The 20,865-nt window shown below is 51.8% G+C and overlaps 2 protein-coding genes across 3 annotated transcripts in view; both read right to left on the bottom strand.

Annotated features, from left to right (window-relative positions):
- Positions 1-271: 271 nt before the first annotated feature.
- On the bottom strand, positions 272-10,381 carry E2F1 (E2F transcription factor 1). 2 transcript variants are annotated; one of them, XM_047853136.1, is made up of 8 exons: positions 10,007-10,381; positions 4,601-4,691; positions 4,007-4,226; positions 3,028-3,180; positions 2,031-2,145; positions 1,714-1,936; positions 1,398-1,583; positions 272-924 (listed from the first exon to the last, which is right to left on the bottom strand). In XM_047853136.1, the coding sequence occupies exons 1-8, from the start codon at positions 10,265-10,267 to the stop codon at positions 806-808; spliced, it is 1,368 nt and encodes a 455-aa protein (XP_047709092.1). In that variant the 5' UTR covers positions 10,268-10,381; the 3' UTR covers positions 272-805. The 2 variants fall into 2 exon arrangements, with proteins under 2 accessions (XP_047709092.1, XP_047709093.1); XM_047853137.1 differs by having other exon boundaries at positions 272-1,583; positions 10,007-10,379.
- Positions 4,191-20,865, bottom strand: part of PXMP4 (peroxisomal membrane protein 4) — a 33,003-nt gene continuing 16,328 nt past the window's right edge. The window contains exons 4-5 of the transcript XR_007150947.1: positions 4,601-4,691; positions 4,191-4,226 (exon numbers count right to left, since the gene is read on the bottom strand). The gene's annotated coding sequence lies outside the window, so the exon portion shown is untranslated. The remainder of the gene's footprint in view (positions 4,227-4,600; positions 4,692-20,865) is intronic.

Raw genomic sequence — 20,865 nt, 5'->3', positions numbered from 1 at the left:
AGAAACATCTGGAAGGAACACAGCAATCAGAGTGGCCTCTCTGGGACTGGGAAAGGGAGGGGAGTTCACTTACCACTTCACTGGATCAGTTTTTAAGTTAGGATAAAAATGGTGATGAAGTCTACCTTTCTTGTGGCTGGGAGGCTCAAATGAAATGAAACCAAGCAGGGGCAGGGAGTGGGGAAGTAGACAAGGGGTGTTTTCCCAGCAACCTTTACCTCTCCCTCTCTCAGATTTGCTCCCAGAACACAGTCCCAAAACCCAGCCCAAACACCATCAAAATATTTATTAAAACCAAAGCAAGAGGGAACAGAGCAGTTAGGAAGGCAAATCAAAGTGCAGATTGGAGGGTGGGGCAGAGCAAGAAGTGGGGTAGAGGGGGCACTTCAAATGCCACAGGAGGGGCCCCTGTGGTCTGGGCTAGGAGCAGCCCTTCACCCACCCCTCCTGCCCACCCTGTCAGTGAAGGTCCCCCACTCACCTCTCCCATCTCACATCCATCCTGGGGGGCAGATGGGGTCCTGCAGTGACCCCCTGGGAAGGGACCACCCCCTCAATCCACCCATGGCTGTCAGTCAGTCAGTCTGTCTCCCTCCCTCAATATCCCAATAAATAAACCGCTCAGGCCTCAGCTCCTTCGGAGTGGGGCAAATTACAGCTTAGGGACCCCCGCCCTCGCTCAGGCATATAGGGAGTTGGGGCATCAGTCCCACATCCTTCCTACCCTTAGCTGGTGCCCCAGGCTTGCCAAAGAGGCCTTGATAAATAAATAACGCTCCATTAAAGCTTCGATCAGAAAAACCTTTTAAGACGACAGAAGTGCTCTCGCTGTCCTGCAAACAAGCAGGCCAAGGCCTCTCCACCTGGCCTGGTCAGCACGCAGGATTCTGGGGGCAGGTGGCCACCCTGGGCCTCGTGGGGCCCCTGGAGCAAGGAGACCAAAAGTGCAGTTAGAGCCCCCACCACGCGCACACATGGACTCATGCACACACACGTGGACACACTGGGGCGTGTTTTCAGTGCACGCACAGATGTGTTCACCTTCATTCCCCGGTACATGCACACACACATGCTCACACACCACTCACCCCGTGTACACACATGTTGGGTGCTGGGTGCATGCACATACACACCACAAACAGAATCCTTCCCTTCCTGGCTTGCTCAGCCTCCTGGCCATAGCCAGACTCCAGAGCTAGAAGCTTCCGGAGATAGGGGAGATAGGGTATAAATTAAACATATCCAATCGGGCTGGGGGGACGGCCAGGGGCAGGGGGCTCCAGGGCTGCAGAGACAGGGTGGGATCTCAGGAGGCCCTGGTCCCCCGAAGCCCCGTCAGAAATCCAAGGGGGTAAGGTCCCCAAAGTCACAGTCGAAGAGGTCTTTGATGCCCTCACCCTCCTCAAGGCCAAAGTGGTAGTCGAGGGCCTCGTGGGGAGGGGACAGGCTGATGAACTCCTCAGGGAGGAGGCCGGAGAAGTCCTCCCGCACATGCTCCAGGAGCGAGTCGGCCGCCACCAGCGGGGACAGGCGGTCCTCGTCCACAGGGGCCCGCAGGCCACCCATCCGGGAAAGCAGAGGTTCTGGGGAGATGGGGGAGCATCACAGGCCAGGGACGGCCCGCGGGGAGGGCAGAGGGGGCTGTCACGCCTGCCCGCCCAGCTGGGAGAGGAGCCCAGACCCACCCCACCCAGCTACCCACCCTTCACCCACCTTGCTCCAGGCTGAGCAGGGACTGGCTGGGATCCGCAGCAGGGGATGAGGAGGGAGATGACGGTGGTGGCACTGTGGTGGCAGGGTCAACTGCCCTGTCCTCCTCCCCAGAAGCTGTCCCCTGGGATGAGGTCTTCCCAGGGCTGATCCCGCCTGCACTCTCCTCAGGGCACAGGAAAACGTCAATGGGGCCTTGTTTGCTCTTAAGGGAGATCTGAAAGGTCTGGGTGGAGGCAGCAGGCAGGGTATATTGAGGCTCAGCTGACCACCAGCCCACCCCAGCCTGTCCTGGTCAGGTCTGGAGTCCCGAGTCTCACCTCTGAGGAGTCTATGGCTTGGAGCTGGGTCTCTGGAGGAGCCTTAATCACCATAACCATCTGCTCTGCAGGGTCTGCGATGCTACGAAGGTCCTGGCAGGTCACGTAGGCCAGGGTTGGTGGAGTCAAGGACCACGTCATCTATGACCTCTGGGGCCACCCACCCAGAGGATTCATAAGAGCCCACACCTACCTAGTCTCTCTTGTCCTCTCCATCCCCCACCCCAGGGCCTGGCACATAGTTGGTGCTTGGGCCTATCTCACACCTTGAGCCCCAATTTCCACATCTGTACAGTGAGACCATTCTACCCATCTAATCCCAAAGTAATGATGGTTGCCTGCAATAATTTCATGTAAGTTACGTAAGACAACTCCAGGCCTGGTGCTGAGAATTTATTCTGACCCATGATCTTGGTGTCAATTGGTGGCTGTCTCCAAAACTTTTAAACATAATTTGGGTATTTACTAACAAAACAAAACAAAACCAAACAAAACAAAACCCTTATTTGAAAATAAAGTTTCTAGGGGCGCCTGGCTGGCTCAGTCAGTGGAGTGTGCAACTCTTAGTCTCGGGGTTGTGAGTTCAAGCCCCATGTTGGATGCAGAGACTACTTAAAAATAAAATCTTAAAAATAAGTTACTATTTTTCTAGATGAAAGACAAACAAGAACTTAGATCTCTAGCTATGAAGCTATGGCCATGTACTGAATCACTACCAAATAAATGTTTACTATTGCTTGTACTAAGTTTTCTTGTTTTAATCTGTGCAATTTCAGAATTGATTACTTTCCCCTTTTACAGATGAAGCTGAGGCTCAGAGAGGTTAAGTAACTTGTCCAGCATAACAACAAGTAAATGCTGAGCCCAGAACTTGCATCCAAAGCCAGAGCCCTCTCCTGAATCCAGGGCCCAGGGTAACCTCACAGTCCCACTTGGATGGGACGCCCACTCGCCAGTCCTGTCCTCCATGGGGGCCATCCCAAAGATCCAAGGATATCGCTGGCTGTCAGAGTCCTCAGAAAGCAGCCGCAGCTGGGCGGTACAGATATGGATGAGGTGGTCCAGCTGCCGCTCACTCTCCTGCAGTTGCCGGAGGTCCTGGGTCAGTCCTTCAAGCCGCCCACCGATCCCCACTGCTGCATGGCTGCCTCTGCAGGAGGCAAAGAGAGGGCTTGTAGCTCCTGGCCCAGGAGCCCGGACCCTCAGCACCCAGTCTGTTGCTGCCTGTTCTGTGAGATCTAAGTGAGCCCTTGTCCCTCTCTGGGTCTGGCTTCTCACTGGGAAGCAGCAGAGAGCTGAACTGGGCTCTAAGTCAGTCCGGTAGGGGTCTAAAGTTGGGCCTGAATGTCTGTAAACACCAACATATCCCTCACAGGGAGCAGGATAAGTAAATGATGGTGCAGGCATGCTGTGGAATACTATAAAGTTGTATAAAAGGATGAGAATGCATTGGATGTACAGGCGTGGAAGCACTTCGAAGACATGTGGTCAAGTAAAAAGACAAAAATGATGCAGAATGGAATCATCTGCTAAAAACTGAAAAGGCAGATGTGTCAATGAGAGAGGAGTAGGATGGCCGGGGGGAAGAGGAGAGGAGAAAAATAAAACAAGAATTAACAAGAACAAAGCAGATGTGTTAGACAATCCCATTGATGGCAACAGAGGGCAGAAGAGTGATCACCTAACAGTGTGAGGGGTGGGCAACAACTGGGAAGCAGCACAGGGAACTTTCTGTGGTGCTGGGTGTGTTCTTTATCCTGATCTGGATGGTGGCTCCCCAGGCAAAGAAATACATGAAGGTGCATTAAGCTGCATATGTGAGATCTGTGTACCTTCCTCTACTCCCTAAGCCCCAGTTTCCCCAGCTATATGACAAGGATGCGGGCAGCCACGGTGGGTATTGCTCTCAGCTCCTCCAGGCTGGTCCAGCCCTGTGCCTCAGTCTCTGCCTGCCCTCCTGTTTGGCTGGTACCTACAGCCACTGGATGTGATTCTTGGACTTCTTGGCAATGAGCTGGATGCCCTCGAGGACATTGGTGATGTCATAGATGCGCCGTTTCTGCACCTTCAGCACCTCAGCCGCCCAGTTCAGATCAACAACACCATCAGCTGAGCGGCTCAGCAGCTCCAGGAAGCGTTTGGTGGTCAGATTCAGCGATGTCTCATAGCGTGACTTCTCCCCTGGGGATTTCACACCTGGGGGTCCAGGCGAGGTGGCTCCCTCAGCACCCCCCCACCCCAGGCAGGCCAGCCTTCCTGGCAATGCAGGGCAGAGGGATAGGGGTGGGAGGGATAGATGGCTCCTTCCCCTTGGCAAAGCTGACGGGGAGGCCCTGGGGCTGCCGCCTGCCAACCACATGGCATTCCTTTTCTGGCTGGGGAACTCCCCACCCCCCAGGGTTTGGAAAGCCATGCCGGGCGGCCACTCCAGCTGCCCCTCGGGGCCTCCAGAGGCCTGGCTCAGGTCCAGGCCTGACAGCCAGAGCTCACTTTGCAAGCATATTTGTCTGTCCACACCCCCAACTTGGGCCGGGTCAGGGGGCCTGCCCCAGCCCAAGTTCTGTGGGTACCTTTTCCTGGGTGGCGGCCTCTGCCCCGGGCTGGCCCGCTGCTCTCGGCCAGGTACTGATGGTCAGTTTCCAGGTCCAACCTCCGTTTTACCTGTGGTAGAAACAATGGGATGATGCTCAATAACCAGAAGTGAGGCCAGAATAGACCTAATTTAGGGCTTGGTGCTCCTGGGCCACCCCTGCCCCACTTTCTCTACCAGGACATCTAAGTGTGTGAGGGATCCCAGGGGACACAATCCTACCACACAGGACAGATCACTCAAGTGGAGGGCGGAAGACCCGAGTTCAAGTTCTAGCTCCACCACTACCTCCCTGGGGGCCTGTGGTGGTTTAAAAATATGTCTGCAAATTTCTTTTCTTTTTTTTTAATTTATTTTGAGAGAGCACGCGCGCATACGAGGGAGCACGCATGCACATACACATGCACAAGTAGGGGAGGGGCAGAGACGGAGAATTCCAAACAGGCTCCACGCTGTCAGAGCGGAGCCCGAAGTGGGGCTCAATCCCACGCACAGTGAGATCATGACCTGAGCAAAAGTCAAGTTGCTTAACCGACTGAGCCACCCGGGCGCCCCTGTCTGCATATTTCTTGGTACTCTTCCTTTCGAAAGACAGGGCCTAATTCTCCTCCCCTTGAATATAGTTCTGATCTGGTATCTTGCTTCTAATGAGCAGCGTGATGGAAGTGGTGACCAGTCACTTCTCAGACGGGGTCCGAGATGCACTGGAGCTTCCTCTTTGTTCTCTGAATTGGACCATTCACTCTGGGGACCGCTGCTGCCATGTCACACAGACCCAGGGGGACAAGGAACTGAGGCTTCCTGCAGTAGCACCATCGGTGAGCCTGGGAACAGGTCCTCCAACCCTCGTCATGCCTTCTGATGATTGCAACCTGGCCAGACATTTGGGCTGCAACCTCAGAAGAGATCCTGAGGCAGAAGCACTGAGCTAAGTCTCCTCTGAATTCCTACCCCACCAGAACTGTGTGATAATAAATGCTTGTTGTTTTTTTTTTAATTAAGCTTTTAATTTCAATTCTAGTATAGCTCACATACGGTATTGTATTAGTTGTTTGTTGTTTTATGCCATTAGGATATAGGTCCCTTGGGTGAGTTGCCTCCTCTCTCTGGTTTTTGTTTGAACATGGCGGCAGCTGGTGCTCACACATGCTCTGCATGTTCAGTCCGTCTTGTGGGACTAGCAGCACAATAATGGCCCCATTTTACAGATAACGTAACTGAAGCTCAGAGAGGCCCAATGTCACACCGCCCAGAAGCGGCTGAGCCAGGGTCTCCACCCAGAACACCCCACGGGTTAGTTACCCACACTGGAGGATGGAGTCTCACAGGCCTCTCAAGTGCAGCCTGACCCAAACCAGCCATACCCCTCCTTCACACATAACCCCAGCTAGAACCTTCGGCAGCCATGCCCTCATCACATGCAGTTGCCAAGAAAGCCCATCACCACAGCCACTATCTCCTCCCATGTGGACCACTCAGCCATCTCCCCACCTCCATCTGTCCCTCTCTACCCTAATGTCCACCTCTGCCACTTCTCCACCTGCACTTCTGCTGAGACAGGTCTCTAAGCCTTAGCCCATACTGGTTCCTTCCCAGGAGTGCCCTCACCTCCCTCCCTCCTACTCTTCACACCAATTCCTTCCACCTCTGGGGGCAGGCACCTTCCCCATCACTTTCTGATCCTGCAATAGACCGGGTCCCTTCGCCCACTGAAGTGCCTCATACCTGATCTTTCCCCACATTATCTCTCAATACAAATTTCTGCAGATGTGTTTGTCTCACCTGGAGGGCAGGGCCCCCTCGGAGGCAGGCACTGGGCCTAAATAATCAATGGATGCAGTGCCTGGCATCAACTACTGTTTATTATATGAACCTCCACACAGACCCTCCCTCTGATTGCACATTCACAGGTTCCCTCAGGTGTCCCAGGGACAGAAGCACTCACACGTGCTGAGTGCCTCTTGTGTAATGGGTACTGCTAAATCATTGCTTTGCCTGCATTCGGTCATCAAAGCTTCTGCCTAGACCCTGCAAGCAGAGGCCATGATGACTTCCACTGCCCGAGGAAACTGTACCTCGGAAAGGTTGCACAGTGAGAGGCAGGGCCAGGATGAGTCCTAACAGGCTGGCACTGAGCCCACGTTCCTATCTACCATGAGTCCTGCCTCCCTAGAGCCTAGTCCAGAACCTAGCCCCGAAAAGCCAACCAGAATGTACCTCCTCTCCAGCCTTGCCCCTGGCGCCTGAACCTAGCATGCTCCTGCCAACGGCACCCCTCCCCTCCTCTTCTCCCTGTTCTGCAGGCCCCTGCCCCCCCTGAAGACAGGTCAATGCCACACCCTAAACCAAGGCCTCAAGCAAATGTCAATTTCTACCACTGCTCTCTAGAGATCTGAGCACAGGGGCCTGGGAAGGCAGAGGTGAAGAAACACAGAACACTGGCAAAAAAAAAAAAGAAAACCTGTACAGCTCAAATACCCATCGGTGGAAGGGGAGGCACAAAAAGTGTGGCTCATTCAGCCCCTAGAATACCACACAGCTGTCCAGGACTGAGGCAGGGTGACACAGAATCCTCTCGAAGACATAATGACAAGAAAAACGTTAGAGGGCAATGCATTTGTATGATCCCTTTTTGGACTAACAAGCTCACGAAACATTTTTCTCCAGTTTCTAAATATCTAAAATATTTTTTAGAATCCATTCTAGGAGCCAGCTCTGTATGGTGTGTGGGTGGGGGACAATCATGGGGGACTGTTACCATATCTGTAAGGTGTGGATGATCCACTGTTTGAACACAGAAATAAAGGAAAAACTACAATTTTTGAAATTTAAGAAAAAGAAAGCTGTCACAACCACCTTAAAAAAAAAAAAGAGGCTTAGGAAAAGAAAACAGAAGGAAAAATGGATGGGGCTGGCATTCTGCCCCCTTCAACTTTTTAGTCTAACTCTTTTTCTGTAGTAAATGTGTATTTTCTTTAAATGTTTATTTTGAGAAAGTGAGCACGCACACGCGTGGAGTAACGCATGGGGGAGGATCAGAGGGAGCAAATCCCAAGCAGGCTCCAAGCTCAGTGCAGAGCCTGACGTGGGGCTCAATCTCACCCCAGAGATCAGGACCTAAATAGAAATTAATTTCGAGTTGGAGGCTCAACCAACTGAGCCTCCCAGGCACCCCAGTAAATGTGCATTATATTTAATTTGTTTTTTAATAGCCATGACAGGATAGAGGTGGACAGGAAGGGCCTGGAGGAATGGCTGAATTGCATAGAGACTTGTACACTAGAGATGCTCAATGAATGCTCACTGATGCAGAAGCTGAACCTGTAGCTTGTTTCAAAGACTGTCCCAAACAAATGCCAGTGCAGAGGGTCAGTGGAGGCCACAGCTCATATGGCCAGTGGCTACCCAGAGGTACAGGAGTTGGGAGGTATTGGAGGGCAAAAGCTGGGCCCATGTTTCTGGGCTTTAGCTCCACGATGGTGCCAGCCCTCGCCCCTACCATCCACTGACAGGAAGTGGCTACTATCACTTAAGTCCTGTTGAGGGCAGAGGTTTTTAGTTGCTTCTGTCTAGTACCTCTTGGGTGTTCACTAACTCAACAACAGCTGAATGAATGGAATGCTCAGGCTCACAGAGGCTGCATCTGACACCACTGGGGGTGGGGTGGAGGACATTTCCTCAGCCCAGTCTCTGGCAGTCCCTCTGAGCGTGGAGCTCAGCTTCTACAGCCCCAGGCCTGCTAAGTACTTATCAGTCAGCTAAATGCAGTTTTCATGTCCAGGACCCAAGCTGGCACCGGCAGAGACAGGCCACTGGGATATAGGTGACCCACCCCTGGTAGAATCCTCCTCCTTTCTTTCACCCATTAGAAGGGTCTGTGAACTTCCTTCGCCCTCTATTAGCATCTCCAGGAGGCAAGGCATCTCGGTGGTTAATTGGTTAACCGCTCAGGAAGTTTGGACTGGCCCCACCATTTCACTAAGCTGAATGACCTACCATCTCTGGGTCTCAGCTTCTCTATCTGTAAAAGGGGATGGTTGTTGAAAATTAATTGGGTGAAGTGCTTGGCACAGAGCCTGACACACAAAACAGTCTCAAAACAATGGTGGCTCCTATTGTTATTATTATTAGCATCTTGGTGATTCCGGAAGGAAGGCAGAACTGGGCGTGAGGCCAAGGGAGTTAGGGGAGACTTGCTGGGATGCCTCAGGGACCAGCTGCCACCCAGGCCCCCATAAGCAGTTGGACAGCTTCCACCTCCTTGCCCTGGGCTCTGCCTCACCCCTCCCACTTGTTCCAAGCCCCCTGCTGAGACCCCATCCTGCCAGGCTGGCCTGGCCCCTGCTTGCCTCCCAAGCCCCACCTTCACCCACAGGCTCTGCCAGTCAAACTGGTCTCCACACCCTGTCCTGAAGCCCACGGGTCCAAGCTCTGGGCCTCTACTCCCTTCTTCCAATTCAGCCACCTCTTCTGCGCCCCCCCAGTCTTGAACCTCTTGCTGCTCCAGCAGCACTTTATCAAAGCATCTCCCTGGGATGTTTCCTCTCTCCTGGCACTGGGGGCTTCCACTCCAGCTCCCTGAGGCCCAGCCCACCCAGTACTTCCCTGGGGGCCTAGGGGTCTGCCTGTCTCATTAATGAGGTTCCATGGCAACCAGGGCCTGTGAGGGTGGAGGGTGGCAGATGGAAGGACAGGCAGAGGGAGGGGATCAGCAGCTGGCCCAACCACCCCGCCCCTGCAGAGAAGGCCTCCCAGCCAGGAGGCCTGTCCCCAGAGGCCCAGGCCTGCACCTGGCAGTGGAGCATCTAGGCAGAAAGGAGGGTCTCCTCAATGACTCTTCAAAAGTTTGGCTCCAGGACACCCCCCCTTCACCTCCCCAAGGCGCCGTGGCCACTACCCCGCCACGAGTTCTGGTCTGAAGCCAGCAGGCCTCAGTTCAAATCCCTGACCCGCCACTTGCAGCCGTAGGACCGGGGGCAAGTCACTTCCCCTCTCTGGGCCTCAATTCAAGATGGGCACAGTGACAACACTGAGCTCACAGCATGGTTGTGAGTTTTAGCTGGCTCCAAGTCTGCCAGAGACCTGGCATACAGGCAGCGCCAGCTGAATACACGTGGGCCATTATTATCACTGAGTCTGACCCTCGAGCGGCTCTGGGAAGCCAAGGCCCAGAGCACAGAAGCAAACGGGGACTGGCCCGAGGTCACCCCGCACCCCGGGGCGGGGCCCGGAGGCCCAACCCAGGCTCGGCCCCGCCCAGCCCGGGAGCCTCGGCCCACCCCCCTCCCCCGCCCCCGTTGCCTCCTGGCCAAAAACCGCGCCCCGCCCGGGTCAGCACGGGGGTCCAGACGCGCACTCGGCCCAGTGTCCCTTGTGTTGTCCGTACCGGCGGGCGGCCGAGTGCAGGGCGCGGCGCGCTGGGTGTGGGCCGGGGCGCCTGCGGCGTGGCGAAGAGCAGCAGGTCGGGGTCGCGGGGGCCGGCAGCGGGCGCGGCGGGACCGGCGGGGGCCGGCGGGGCGCTGGCGTCCTGCGCCGTGGAGATGATGACGATCTGCGAGGAGTCGAGCAGCCGCAGCGCGCCGGCCCCGAGCAGGGCCTCCAGCGCCGGCGCGCATGGGCCGCCTGCGGGGGCCCCGGCCACGGCCATGGCGCTCACGGCCCGCGCGGCCCGGGTGGCAGGCGGCGGCGGCGGCGCGGGCCCATGGCTGCAGGCCGCGGCGAGGGCTCGATCCCGCTCCGCCCCCGGCCGCCGCTGCCTGCAAAGTCCCGGCCACTTTTACGCGCCAAATCCTTTTTGCCGCGAAAGAGCCACGAGCCGCGGAGCGCTCCCATCATTGGCTGTCTGGACTGTGACGTGGGCGACGGCGACAGCACCCGTTGGCTGCAGCGCACCGGACCGGCGGCGGTGGGCGGGACGGGGCGTCGGCGCGAGGAGGCGCGGCCAATCGCGGAACCTGGCGCGCGCAGGCTTTGTCGGGGCGGTGCCAGGAGGTTTCGCACTCCCCGCCCCCAGCGGGGACTGTCCCTACCCCAGGCGTGGTGGCCAGGTTCCCGCCCCGACTCATCGCATCCTGCTGATCCCTGTGTGTGGAGACCTTTAGGACAGAGGGTCCGTTCTGCACTTCTCACCATACGCAGACCTCACGTGACCCCCAGATTCCTCCACCTGTAGCCCCAACAAGCTCGGTCTAGATAACTAGGTGCTGCTGTTCCGCGTTTCTAGCTTCTCAAGCCCATCTCCAAAGTCCCAGCTGCTGCTCCCATCCTCAACTTGCCCCACCTATATATTTACTTTCAAATCCTGCACCTGCCTTGCCCTTGTCAGCTTGAGCAGAAGGGGGCTGCTAGAAAATGGGGAGGGACATCTGGCTCAACACAGCTTGGGGCTTTCCTATAAGCCCCCTTTTAGCTGGAATCTTCAATAGCCAATGCACAGCTTCTCCTTGAACTCATTCATTCACTCCTGTATTCAACAAACGTTTTGAGAGTCTGCTTTGTGCCTCATTCCTAGTTCAGACTTTGAACAGCTCAGTCTAGTGAAAAGAGGAGGAGAGGAACAGAGGTAACAAATGTTTACAACATGATGAGGAATGTCCACCATTAACTCCATGTTAGATCTCACAAAGGGAGGAAGTGAGGGTGCTGAGCATGAAAATGCATTTAATCCTGAGGCCCTGTGACCTCTCCATCAGCCATTTCTCTTTGCTCAGGTCAGCTGATTTAACCAATATTGTCCTCTTCTCTGTGCCAGGCCTTGTGCCAGCTCTGAGGGCAGAGATCTGAGACTTGATCGTTTCTATGAACTTGCCTGCCATCTGGTGGGGATGACCCACAGGGGAAAAAAAAAAAAAAAAAAAAAAAAAAAAAAACAAGTAATACACAAACAAGGATCAAATCCTGAGGCCCAGAATAAACATGACTTCCTCCAGAGAGCCCTCCAGAGTCTTAGTTATTCACTGCCGCCATTGCCCAATGCTGCCTCTGTTCCAGCACTGACCACACACTCAATTTCTCCATCTGCCTCTCCTACCAAGACAGGGAGCTCCATTAGGGCCTCCTCCCAACACTGGTCGGCCCAGAGCAGATGCTGAGAAAGGTTAGGAAAGAAACAGCCTGATGCCTGAAGCTACCCAGCATACAACAAGGAGGCCCTGACTCTCCAGGAGTAGTCCTTAGGCACCAGGCTTCAGAATTACCTGGGCACTTGTTACCTTTGGGCCCACCCCAGCCTTTCCAATTTAGAGTCTCTTAAGTGCCCAGGAATCTACATTTTCACAAGGACTACCCTACCCACCCCACCCCTCAATTCCAGGTGATTTTTATGCAGGTTCACGTTTGAGAACAAGTAGTATACCTGTATAACCAAAATGTGTGGTGCAGCCTCAAGTTATAGCCCCTTGAGGACAATTCTCAGCTCCAGTTTCCTCATCTGTAAAATGGGCACTTTACCTTGGCCTCTCCCAGGCTTGCCATGAGGATAAGAAGCATAAGGGAGCTGAACGTGTTTTATAAACTATAAGGTGGTTTAGGTAAGCAGCAGGAGTTTCCTAAGCAGTTTTTGGAAATTGCTCATTGTAAATCTTAGATTGTGTCAGCATTGGAAGGGACCATAGAGACTGCACAAGCCTCTTGCTGTAGAGATGGGAAAACTGAGGCCCATTCGGGAGTAGAGACCTGTGATGCCAGCCAGTGATGGACTCTGGCCTATGCTGGATTGCCAGCCACGGGATCATCCTGTTCCTTCTCCCCAGATAAGCCACCATTATTAGAATGGTAGGTCTCATTTGAAATAACCAAGCCAGACTCTGACAGAGGGTAAGAGAAATCGGCAACAGTCCCATTCCAGATGGGAGTTTCTTTTCTCCATATCTTCCCAAAGGGTCTCAATAACAGCAACATTCTCTTTGTAAAGTCCTCTCATACCCAATAGTCACTCAACAAACAGTTATTGAGCACTTGTCATACACCAAGCACTGTACTGGTTGCTGGAGAAGGAAGACAGATGTTGTTATTGCCCCATTTCATGATGGACAAGCTGAGGCCCCAAGGGCATGAGCTTACCTAGCAGATGAAAGGCTATTATTCATGCTTGGTGAGGTCAAAGCTAGAGGTTTACCAAAGCTCTGCTCTCCCCAAAGTATTCAAGTACCCAACCTCCCAGGTAGAATCAGGTGCCCTTCTTCCCACAATCCCTCCTGTCCTGCTGCAGCAGAAAGGAGGGAAGACCAGAATTCCCAGTGTGAATTCAAGGAAGAGATAAGGTCCTTCTGTATCTATTAATACCCACTTGAAAGCAGCAAAGGCCTGAAAGATGGGCCCCTTGGCCTCAAGCCTGGGAGATACTGATAAGGCTGTTCTCAACATCAACAGTTCTCTTCTGGCTGGTAGGCTTCCAAAAAATCCACAGTTACTGGGCAGCCACTTCCAGTGATGATATCCTTTCAACCAATAATCCCCTAAGTGAAGCTTATTTATCCACATGGTGCAAGAAGAAGGAGGCTCAGGGAGGGCCACTCGCAGCTCAAGGTCAGGGAGCAGAAATGAGATGAGAACTTAGCCTGTTCCATGGCAAAACCCTAGGGCCTGCACTTTATACCTCAAGACCCCCTATAAATACCCCACAAGCCAGGCTCAGGTCTGTCAAGATTATAATGTGCGGTGTCCAAAAGGTATTATGATGGATAGTGGCCTAACTTAGTAGGCGCTCACCCCCATCATCACATCTCTACCAACATCTAACTCTAAAAGAGTCCAAAGGTGTGGAAGCTCCTGGGCCCATGATCCTCAGTGTGGAGACATCTTTCCTTTGAGTTTTTCCAAGAGGCAGGATTGTGCAGAAGTGATAGCATGAACTTCTAAATCAAATGGATGTAAATGGGAACATTGGTCTGTGTGACCCTGGACAAGTCAATTCACTTCCACAGATATTTATTGAGCAATTGTATCAGACATTCAATCTACAAGATATTTATTGAGCAGTTCTGTCAGACATTACGCTTAGGTGCTGGGGAGACAGCTGGAAGCAAAACTGACCCATCTCTCATACCTGGAGCTCACAGTCCAGTGGGAGAGTCAGAATTATTTACGTGAACGTGTACAATATGCTCATTAAGAAGTTTGACAAACACCACAAATAATTCAAGGCTATTTATTCCACATACACCACCTCACCTAAACATACATTCTTAGGTTTAAAAAAAAAAGTCTCCAAACATGAACATCCCATCATTATAAGGAGTGCCTAATTGGGAGAAATGATTCTGTGGTGACTGAATTTTATTAAGGGGCACAGAGACATCCATTGTTGAGTTCTGGCAGAGGGAGGTCGGGAATTTTATGTCTGCAACATCACATTTGTCTCAAATGATCCCTCACTGCTACACTGAATTCTCTGACTGACGGTTTGCCGTCCCTGGAGATGTTCTGTCACCATGCCAGTTCTGGTTGTGTCTGAACACAGGCCTCTTACCCATCTGAGAGGCCATCAAACACAGGAGCAAGCTGCAGGAGTCAGACCCCAACTACGTGGCTTAGCTAGATGACCTTGAGTAGATGATTTATGCTCTTAAAGAGCTCGCCCCATCTGTACAAAAAGGGGCAAAGGCTCCTTCATAGGATGGGTGTCCGGGTTAAATAAGCAAACAAGCAGATTTGCAAACTGGCTCACAGGTATGGTTTAATTTGCCCACAGGTTTTTTTTTTTTTTTCCTGAATTGTGAATTAGTTTAAAATTTTCTTAAACTGGAAAATGCTATATAAAAATTCAAATATCTGGCTTTCCTTTAAAACCGTAATATCTGGCAACACTAGCCACGCCATCACAGTGCTGAGCAATTGCTGTTGCCCCATTTCACCAGAGCCTTGACCCTCTAGGCCACCATAGTCCCTGTATGGCTTGCCTCACCTAGTGACCTTACTTGCCCTGCCATCTGAGTTTGCAATCCCTGATGCCCGTGCCTGGCAGAGAGTAACCGCCCAATAAATGTTAACTAGCATTAGTGATATTCTTACTGTCGAGGAACTAACTAGCACCTGCACAGCTCCTCTGTTTTGCAGAGAAGACATGGGTGTGGAAGAGCAGAAAAAGTGGGCATTCATGATGAAACAGGAGACACGGGGCTTGCCCAGCCAACAGTTGCCCAGCTGGATGGCCTTGGCCAAGTTCTTGGGCCATCCATCGGTCCATAGTTCAGTAGGGTGTGGGTCAGAGGGTTCAAGGTACAACGGTGAAAGTGGACAGGTCCCAGGTTGATAAGCCATCCTCCCTTCCCCCAAACCCTACTACCCACTGAACTCAGGCTCTGGGGACCTCTCTTCCCTTCAAAGCTCACCCAGTGTCACTTCCATTCTCTACATCATCTCCAACCTCTGAGAAGGGATGATGCTTTTCCAAGGAGAGGGGGGAAACCAGACACAGTAGCTGTGCTTGCCCGGACCAGAGCTGCAGTGTCAGTAAGGGACCCTTAGAGGGGAGGGGCTCTGTTTTTTTCATGTGTAAAATGAGGATGACAAAAATAGTGTTTACCTGATGGGGCTGTTGGGGCATTAAAGTGCTTAGGACAGTACCTGGCACAGAGGGAGGGCCCAGTAAATGTCAGCTGTTATTAGGAATGAAAGATGAATCACTGAGGCAGCTTGCCTACATCTCCTCTCAAGGAGGCAAGGAAAATCGTTCTAGGGAGGCTGCAGACTAGGAGAGTTTTCATCAGGCAATCCCTGCACTGCCCTCCAAACTCTGGTTGGCACAGATAGGCACAAAGACAAGGAGAAAAATACGTTCAGGGGGCAATGAGGTGTGTAGATGAGGCGATCTCATAATTCCATGGATTCTAAGACTCCCCCCCGCCATATTTTAATACCTCTGAAACTGAGGTGCATCATACGATCAATGGCCTGTCCTAAATTTTTCGTTGGTAGCTCCTTTCTTTCTCAGGGGCTCAAAATAATGTTGTAGCTCATCTTTGATGGTGTCTTAGAAGTAGTGAGATCTAGTGTACAAAACGCGCTGGGCACCGTGCCTGCCATGTCACAAGCCCTCAGATTATTCTCATGATCTTCAGCATCACCAGCACATTCGAGGTTGGCCATGGTGGAGCAAGCGGCTTTTCTTTCTTTCTCTCGTTTTCTTGCTGACACCTGCTGACCTGCATTTGGTCGGGGCGGTGGGGGGGGGGGGGGCGGTTGACAGGCACATGGCAAGTGCGGTTAGGGAGGGGAGTACAGAGGGCTCAGGATAGGAAGAGAAAAGCTTTTTCTAATATATTAAGATATTCAGAAAGGAGGACCCAGGGATTTTTGTTGTTGTTGTTGTTAAAAAAAAAAAAAAAAAAAAAAAATCCCTGCTGGAAGCCAGAGTTATATATATGCCAAACAGGCCAGGAAACCCAGCAGGCCTCCTAGAGCTGGCAATGAACCGAATCAGGGGCATTGTGTCCAGGCCACTGGCTGGCTGAGGGGGCATTGTTAGGGCCTGGCCCTGTCTGGGAAGAGGGGGCTGAAAGGGGCAGGGGGAGTGTGTTCCCATGACTCCCTGGGGAGTAACAACAATTGGGGCCAGCTGGGAAGCCCGCATGCCAGGGGCCCCAGGGCTGTAGGGGGCTGAGGAGGCAAGGGTGGGGGGGCAAGGTCAGGGCTTTCCTTTCTCAGGTGGGGGGGCAAGGCCTAAGGAGGAGGAACATGGGGGTCATTCACTATACCCCTCTTGCTCCCCCCGCCCCCAGCCCTGGGCCACAAAGTCTCTCTCCAAATTACATCCCACATCTGTCCACTCCTCTCCACCTCATAGCCCCACCCTGGTCCAGGCTGCCATGGTCTCTCACCCAGACCATGACGTAACTTCCTTACTGGATCCTTACTGCCAACCTGGCCCCCTACATTCTTCTCCACTTGTAGCTAGAAGAATCTTACCAAAATGTAAATCGCATCATATCACTCCCTTGCTTAAATTTGCCAGAGGCTGCCCGTAACACTTAGAAGAAAACCCAAACCACTTATTCTGCCCACAAAGCCTGCCTGATGGGCCCAGCCAGCTTCTCAGCCTCCATCTCCAACACTCACTCCAGCACTCCAGCGCACCCCCACCCTGCACTCTGTCCCAGCCACACGGGCCTCCTGCCAGGCCCTGGAATGCTTTCAGCTGGTTCCCTCCTCTGCACACTTTGCAGATCCTGTGCTGGGAACACCCTTCCTCTGTATCTCTGCTCTCTCCTCACCGTGGATCTCAGAGAGGCCTTCCCTGGAAAACAGACCCTCTTGTTCTCCCTTTCCATGTCATTCTATTACACTGCCCTGTGCTATTGACTTCAGAGCACCCACTGCTCTCCAAAATTATCTTATTTGTGTATTCATGTGCCAGCCTTCCCTCCCTTGACTCTAAGCCCCCGGTGAGCAGGAGCTGGCTTCTTCCATTGCCGAGTCCTAGCGTCCAATGTCACCAGGTACTTGGTACTGGCAGAGACTCAGACAACGTCAGCCAGTATTTTTATTATTCCCGTGTTCCGGGCTAGGTTAAGGACAGCTGCCATGTGGTCAGGCTGACGTCACTCTCAAACATAAGTTCTGAATCTGTGACCCATGAACCCAAGTTCCAGGAACTTGGACAGGAAAAAAAATATTACATCTATTAATTCACCAGCCTCTGACTGCAATGTAACATCTCCTTCAACTCCATGCAGGCAACAGACCAGAGGCAAATTAGCAGCACCAGGACTTCACCAGCAACAGAAACCACAACTACATCAGTGCCCTGTCACAGCTGCTGCCGGATCTGGAGGTACTGTTTATGCCTAATGCACCTGTGAAATCATGACACTTTTAGATCTGCTACTATTTATTTAGTGTGCTAAAAAAAGAACATATAATACTAAATCACAAATTTAAAAAATATTTTGATAATTAACTCTATAGTCAATATAATTCTTGTCTTTTGTAATCCTATGCATTTTATTTTTATTATTTTTTAAGATTTTATTTTAAAAGATTTAAAAAATTTAATGTTTATTTTTGAGAGAGAGAGAAAGACAGAGAGAGAGAGAGAGAGAGAGAGCATGAGTAGTAGAGGGGTAGAGAGAGAGGAAGACACAAAATCTGAAGCAGGCTCCAGGCTCTGAACTGTCAGCACAGAGCCCGATGTGGAACTCAAACCCACAGACTGTGAGATCATGACCTGAGCTGAAGTCAGACGTTTAACCGACTGAGCCACCCAGGTGCCCCTAAAAATAATTTTTTTAATGTTTAGTTTTTTTTTTTTTTTTTAATTTTTTTTTCAACGTTTATTCATTTTTGGGACAGAGAGAGACAGAGCATGAACGGGGGAGAGGCAGAGAGAGAGAGGGAGACACAGAATGGGAAACAGGCTCCAGGCTCTGAGCCATCAGCCCAGAGCCTGACGTGGGGCTCGAACTCACGGACCGCGAGATCGTGACCTGGCTGAAGTCGGACGCTTAACCGACTGCGCCACCTAGGCGCCCCTAATGTTTAGTTTTGAGAGAGAGAGTGAGAGAGAGAGAGAGAGAGAGAGAGAGAGAGAGCAGGGCAGGGGCAGAGAGAGAGGGGAAGAGAGGATCTGGGGCAGGTTCCATGCTGACAGCAATGAATCGGATGTGGGGCTCGAACTCACAAACTATGAGATCATGACCTGAGCCAAAGTCGGACACTCAACCGACTGAGCCACCCAGGTGCCCCAAGATTTTATTTTTAAGTAATCTGTACACCCAATGTGGGGTTCAAACTCACAACCCCAAGATCAAGAGTCACATGTTTCATTGACTAAGCAAGCAAGGCACCCCAATAATCCTATGTATTTTATTTATTTTTAAAGCTTTATTTATTTATTTGTTTGTTTATTTATTTATAGACAGAAAGCGTGAGCAGGGGAGGGGCAGAGAGAGAGGAGAGAGCAAGAATCCCAAGCAGGCTCTGTGCTGCCAGTGCAGAGCCCGACACGGGGCTCGAACCCAGGAACCATGAGATGATGACCCGAGACGAAGTCACACACTCAACCGATTGAGCCACCCAGGCGTCCCTCCTATGTATTTTATTTAATGGGTTTAAATACAGCATTCTGAGAAGAGTCCATAGGCTTCACCAGATGCCAAAGGGGTTCATGACACACATTAAAAAGACCCCCTAAAAAGGAAAGTCATAAGAGCTGATGTGGTCTGGCCCTGATCCTTCCCTCAGCTGACATCCAGCCCATGAGGACAGTCTGACGGAGGAAGCCTGGAAAAGCAGTGGGAACAAGGTTTTGGATGGAGACCCTATGACCTACATTTCCATTTTGCCTGTTTTCCCATCTTGTTTGTGAAATCGTGACACCTGCAAAGCTCTGGGCACGGAGACCTGGTGCAGAAAGCAGGGAACCCTCCATGAGGAAGCGTCTCTAAAAACAATGCCAGAAGGGAGCCCAGCTTTCCCTCTGCCGTCCACCTGGACCCCTGCGGCCTGTAGGTCATGAGCGAGTCCTGCAGGAGATTCTCTGATTAGAATGAAACCCCTCTTACCCAAATGCTCTTCAGGGCTGAAGGAAGACACACTCTTTCCCTATCCATCTGGAACATGACAAGGGGAGGGGAAAAGAAATAACGTTTCTTTTTATAAATACCCTCTAATTCGTTAAAGAAACCAGCCCAGCTGAAGTCACAGATTGTGGCGACATGGGGTTCGCTCTGGGGGGTGGAATGCGTGCAGCACGATGTTCTGGTTTAGGAGAGCGTCAGGTTCAAAGCTTGATTCTTGTAAACCCGAGCAAACGATGGAGAAAGAAACACCACCTCTACAATTCTTTCTGGGGCCTGCGACGTAGAAGGGAGCAGGGAGCGGGGAGCGTCACAAGAGGCAGTTTCTTGGCATCTTGGCCTATGAATCATTGCTCTCACATGGGCCTCACGGACCCATCTCTAATTTGAAAGTGGAGCAGCAGAAGGCCCCAAATTAACCTCATTTTTGTCCTTTCCCTTTCACTGGGAGCTCCATCGGCCTGAACGTGGGGTGTCACCGATGGTAATATCTGGATATCTAGGGAGGTTCACCTTTACACTGATCACAGTAACAGCCTGCCTGAGGGGGTGATGGGGTAGAGTTGGGGTGGGAAGCAGCTCAGAGAAAGGGCTCACTTTCATATTAGATTATTGATCAAAGGGAAACGGAACACGCAGAGGACAAAGAAGAAATGCCAAAGTCTTGTTGAGATGACAGTGTGATATAAAGTTTCTCATAAGACAGGAGTGCCTGGATGGTTCAGTCGACGGAGCATGTGACTCTCGATCTTTGGGTTGTGAGTTCGAGCCCCATGTTGGGTGTGGAGATTACTTAAAAATAAAATCTTTTTTAAACGTTTCTCACAAGACAAAGATAGGTGGCTGTGTACAGAATATCTCAGAAAGGCTGTACTAGTAAGTGCTAACAGTGAATGCCCCTGGCAAGAGAGAGGGTTTGAGGGTGGAGCTTGGGGGTACGAAGGAACTTGATTTTTCCTTGTGATCTACCTTTTGTACTGTGTGAGTTTTGCTGAAGAATTATTTCGTATAGTCTTACGTGTCAGAAGACTTCATAGGAATGTGGCAGGTCCTTAATAAACACATTAAACCATTGTACTATTTCAGGAAGTAGCATTTATAGAGTGCCTACTGTGTGCCAAGGGCCCTTTGGCAATGCTCATTTTACGGATCTTAGGAAATGGAAGCTCGGCTAGGAGGGAGCCAAGTGGGGACTCCTCCCAGGTCTGCTGGAAGCCAGAGCTCTGCTCCTCAGCAAGGACCACACAGCCTTCCTCCCTGGAGTGAGCAGTTGGAGGCACCAGATGCTCTGGCAGGATCCAGAGAGATGCCATCTGTGAGGGAAACCTATTCTTAGAGAGCAGAGACAGTTGCTGGTGTAGCCGGCCAGGCCCCCACAGCAGTGGGGGGATGCTAGGCAGGCACACAGCCAAGGCTCTACCTTTAACTGGGGGGGGGGGGGGGGGTAGGACAGGCTAAAAGCGGGGGGTACTCAGTTCTTAGGACCACACTTCCTCCTACGTTGGGATGCTATATTAGAAATAACAGCAAACATTTATCGAGTGCTTACTTTATATTCGTCATGTTGTTTAATCCCCCAGGCCATCCTGTGAGGTGAGTGCTATCAGAATGCATATTTTACAGATGAAGAAACAGAGGTACAGAATGGTTAAGCCATTTGCCTAAGGAAACAGGGCTGAGCCCAGGCGCTTTTACTGTCCCCAATCAGCATGTTATACAGACTCTCAAC

This window comes from Prionailurus viverrinus, chromosome A3 (genome assembly GCF_022837055.1).
Source record: "Prionailurus viverrinus isolate Anna chromosome A3, UM_Priviv_1.0, whole genome shotgun sequence".
Lineage (NCBI taxonomy): Eukaryota > Metazoa > Chordata > Mammalia > Carnivora > Felidae > Prionailurus > Prionailurus viverrinus.
The sequence above is the reverse complement of the archived record's forward strand: the minus strand, read 5'-3'. Positions and strand labels throughout refer to the sequence as shown.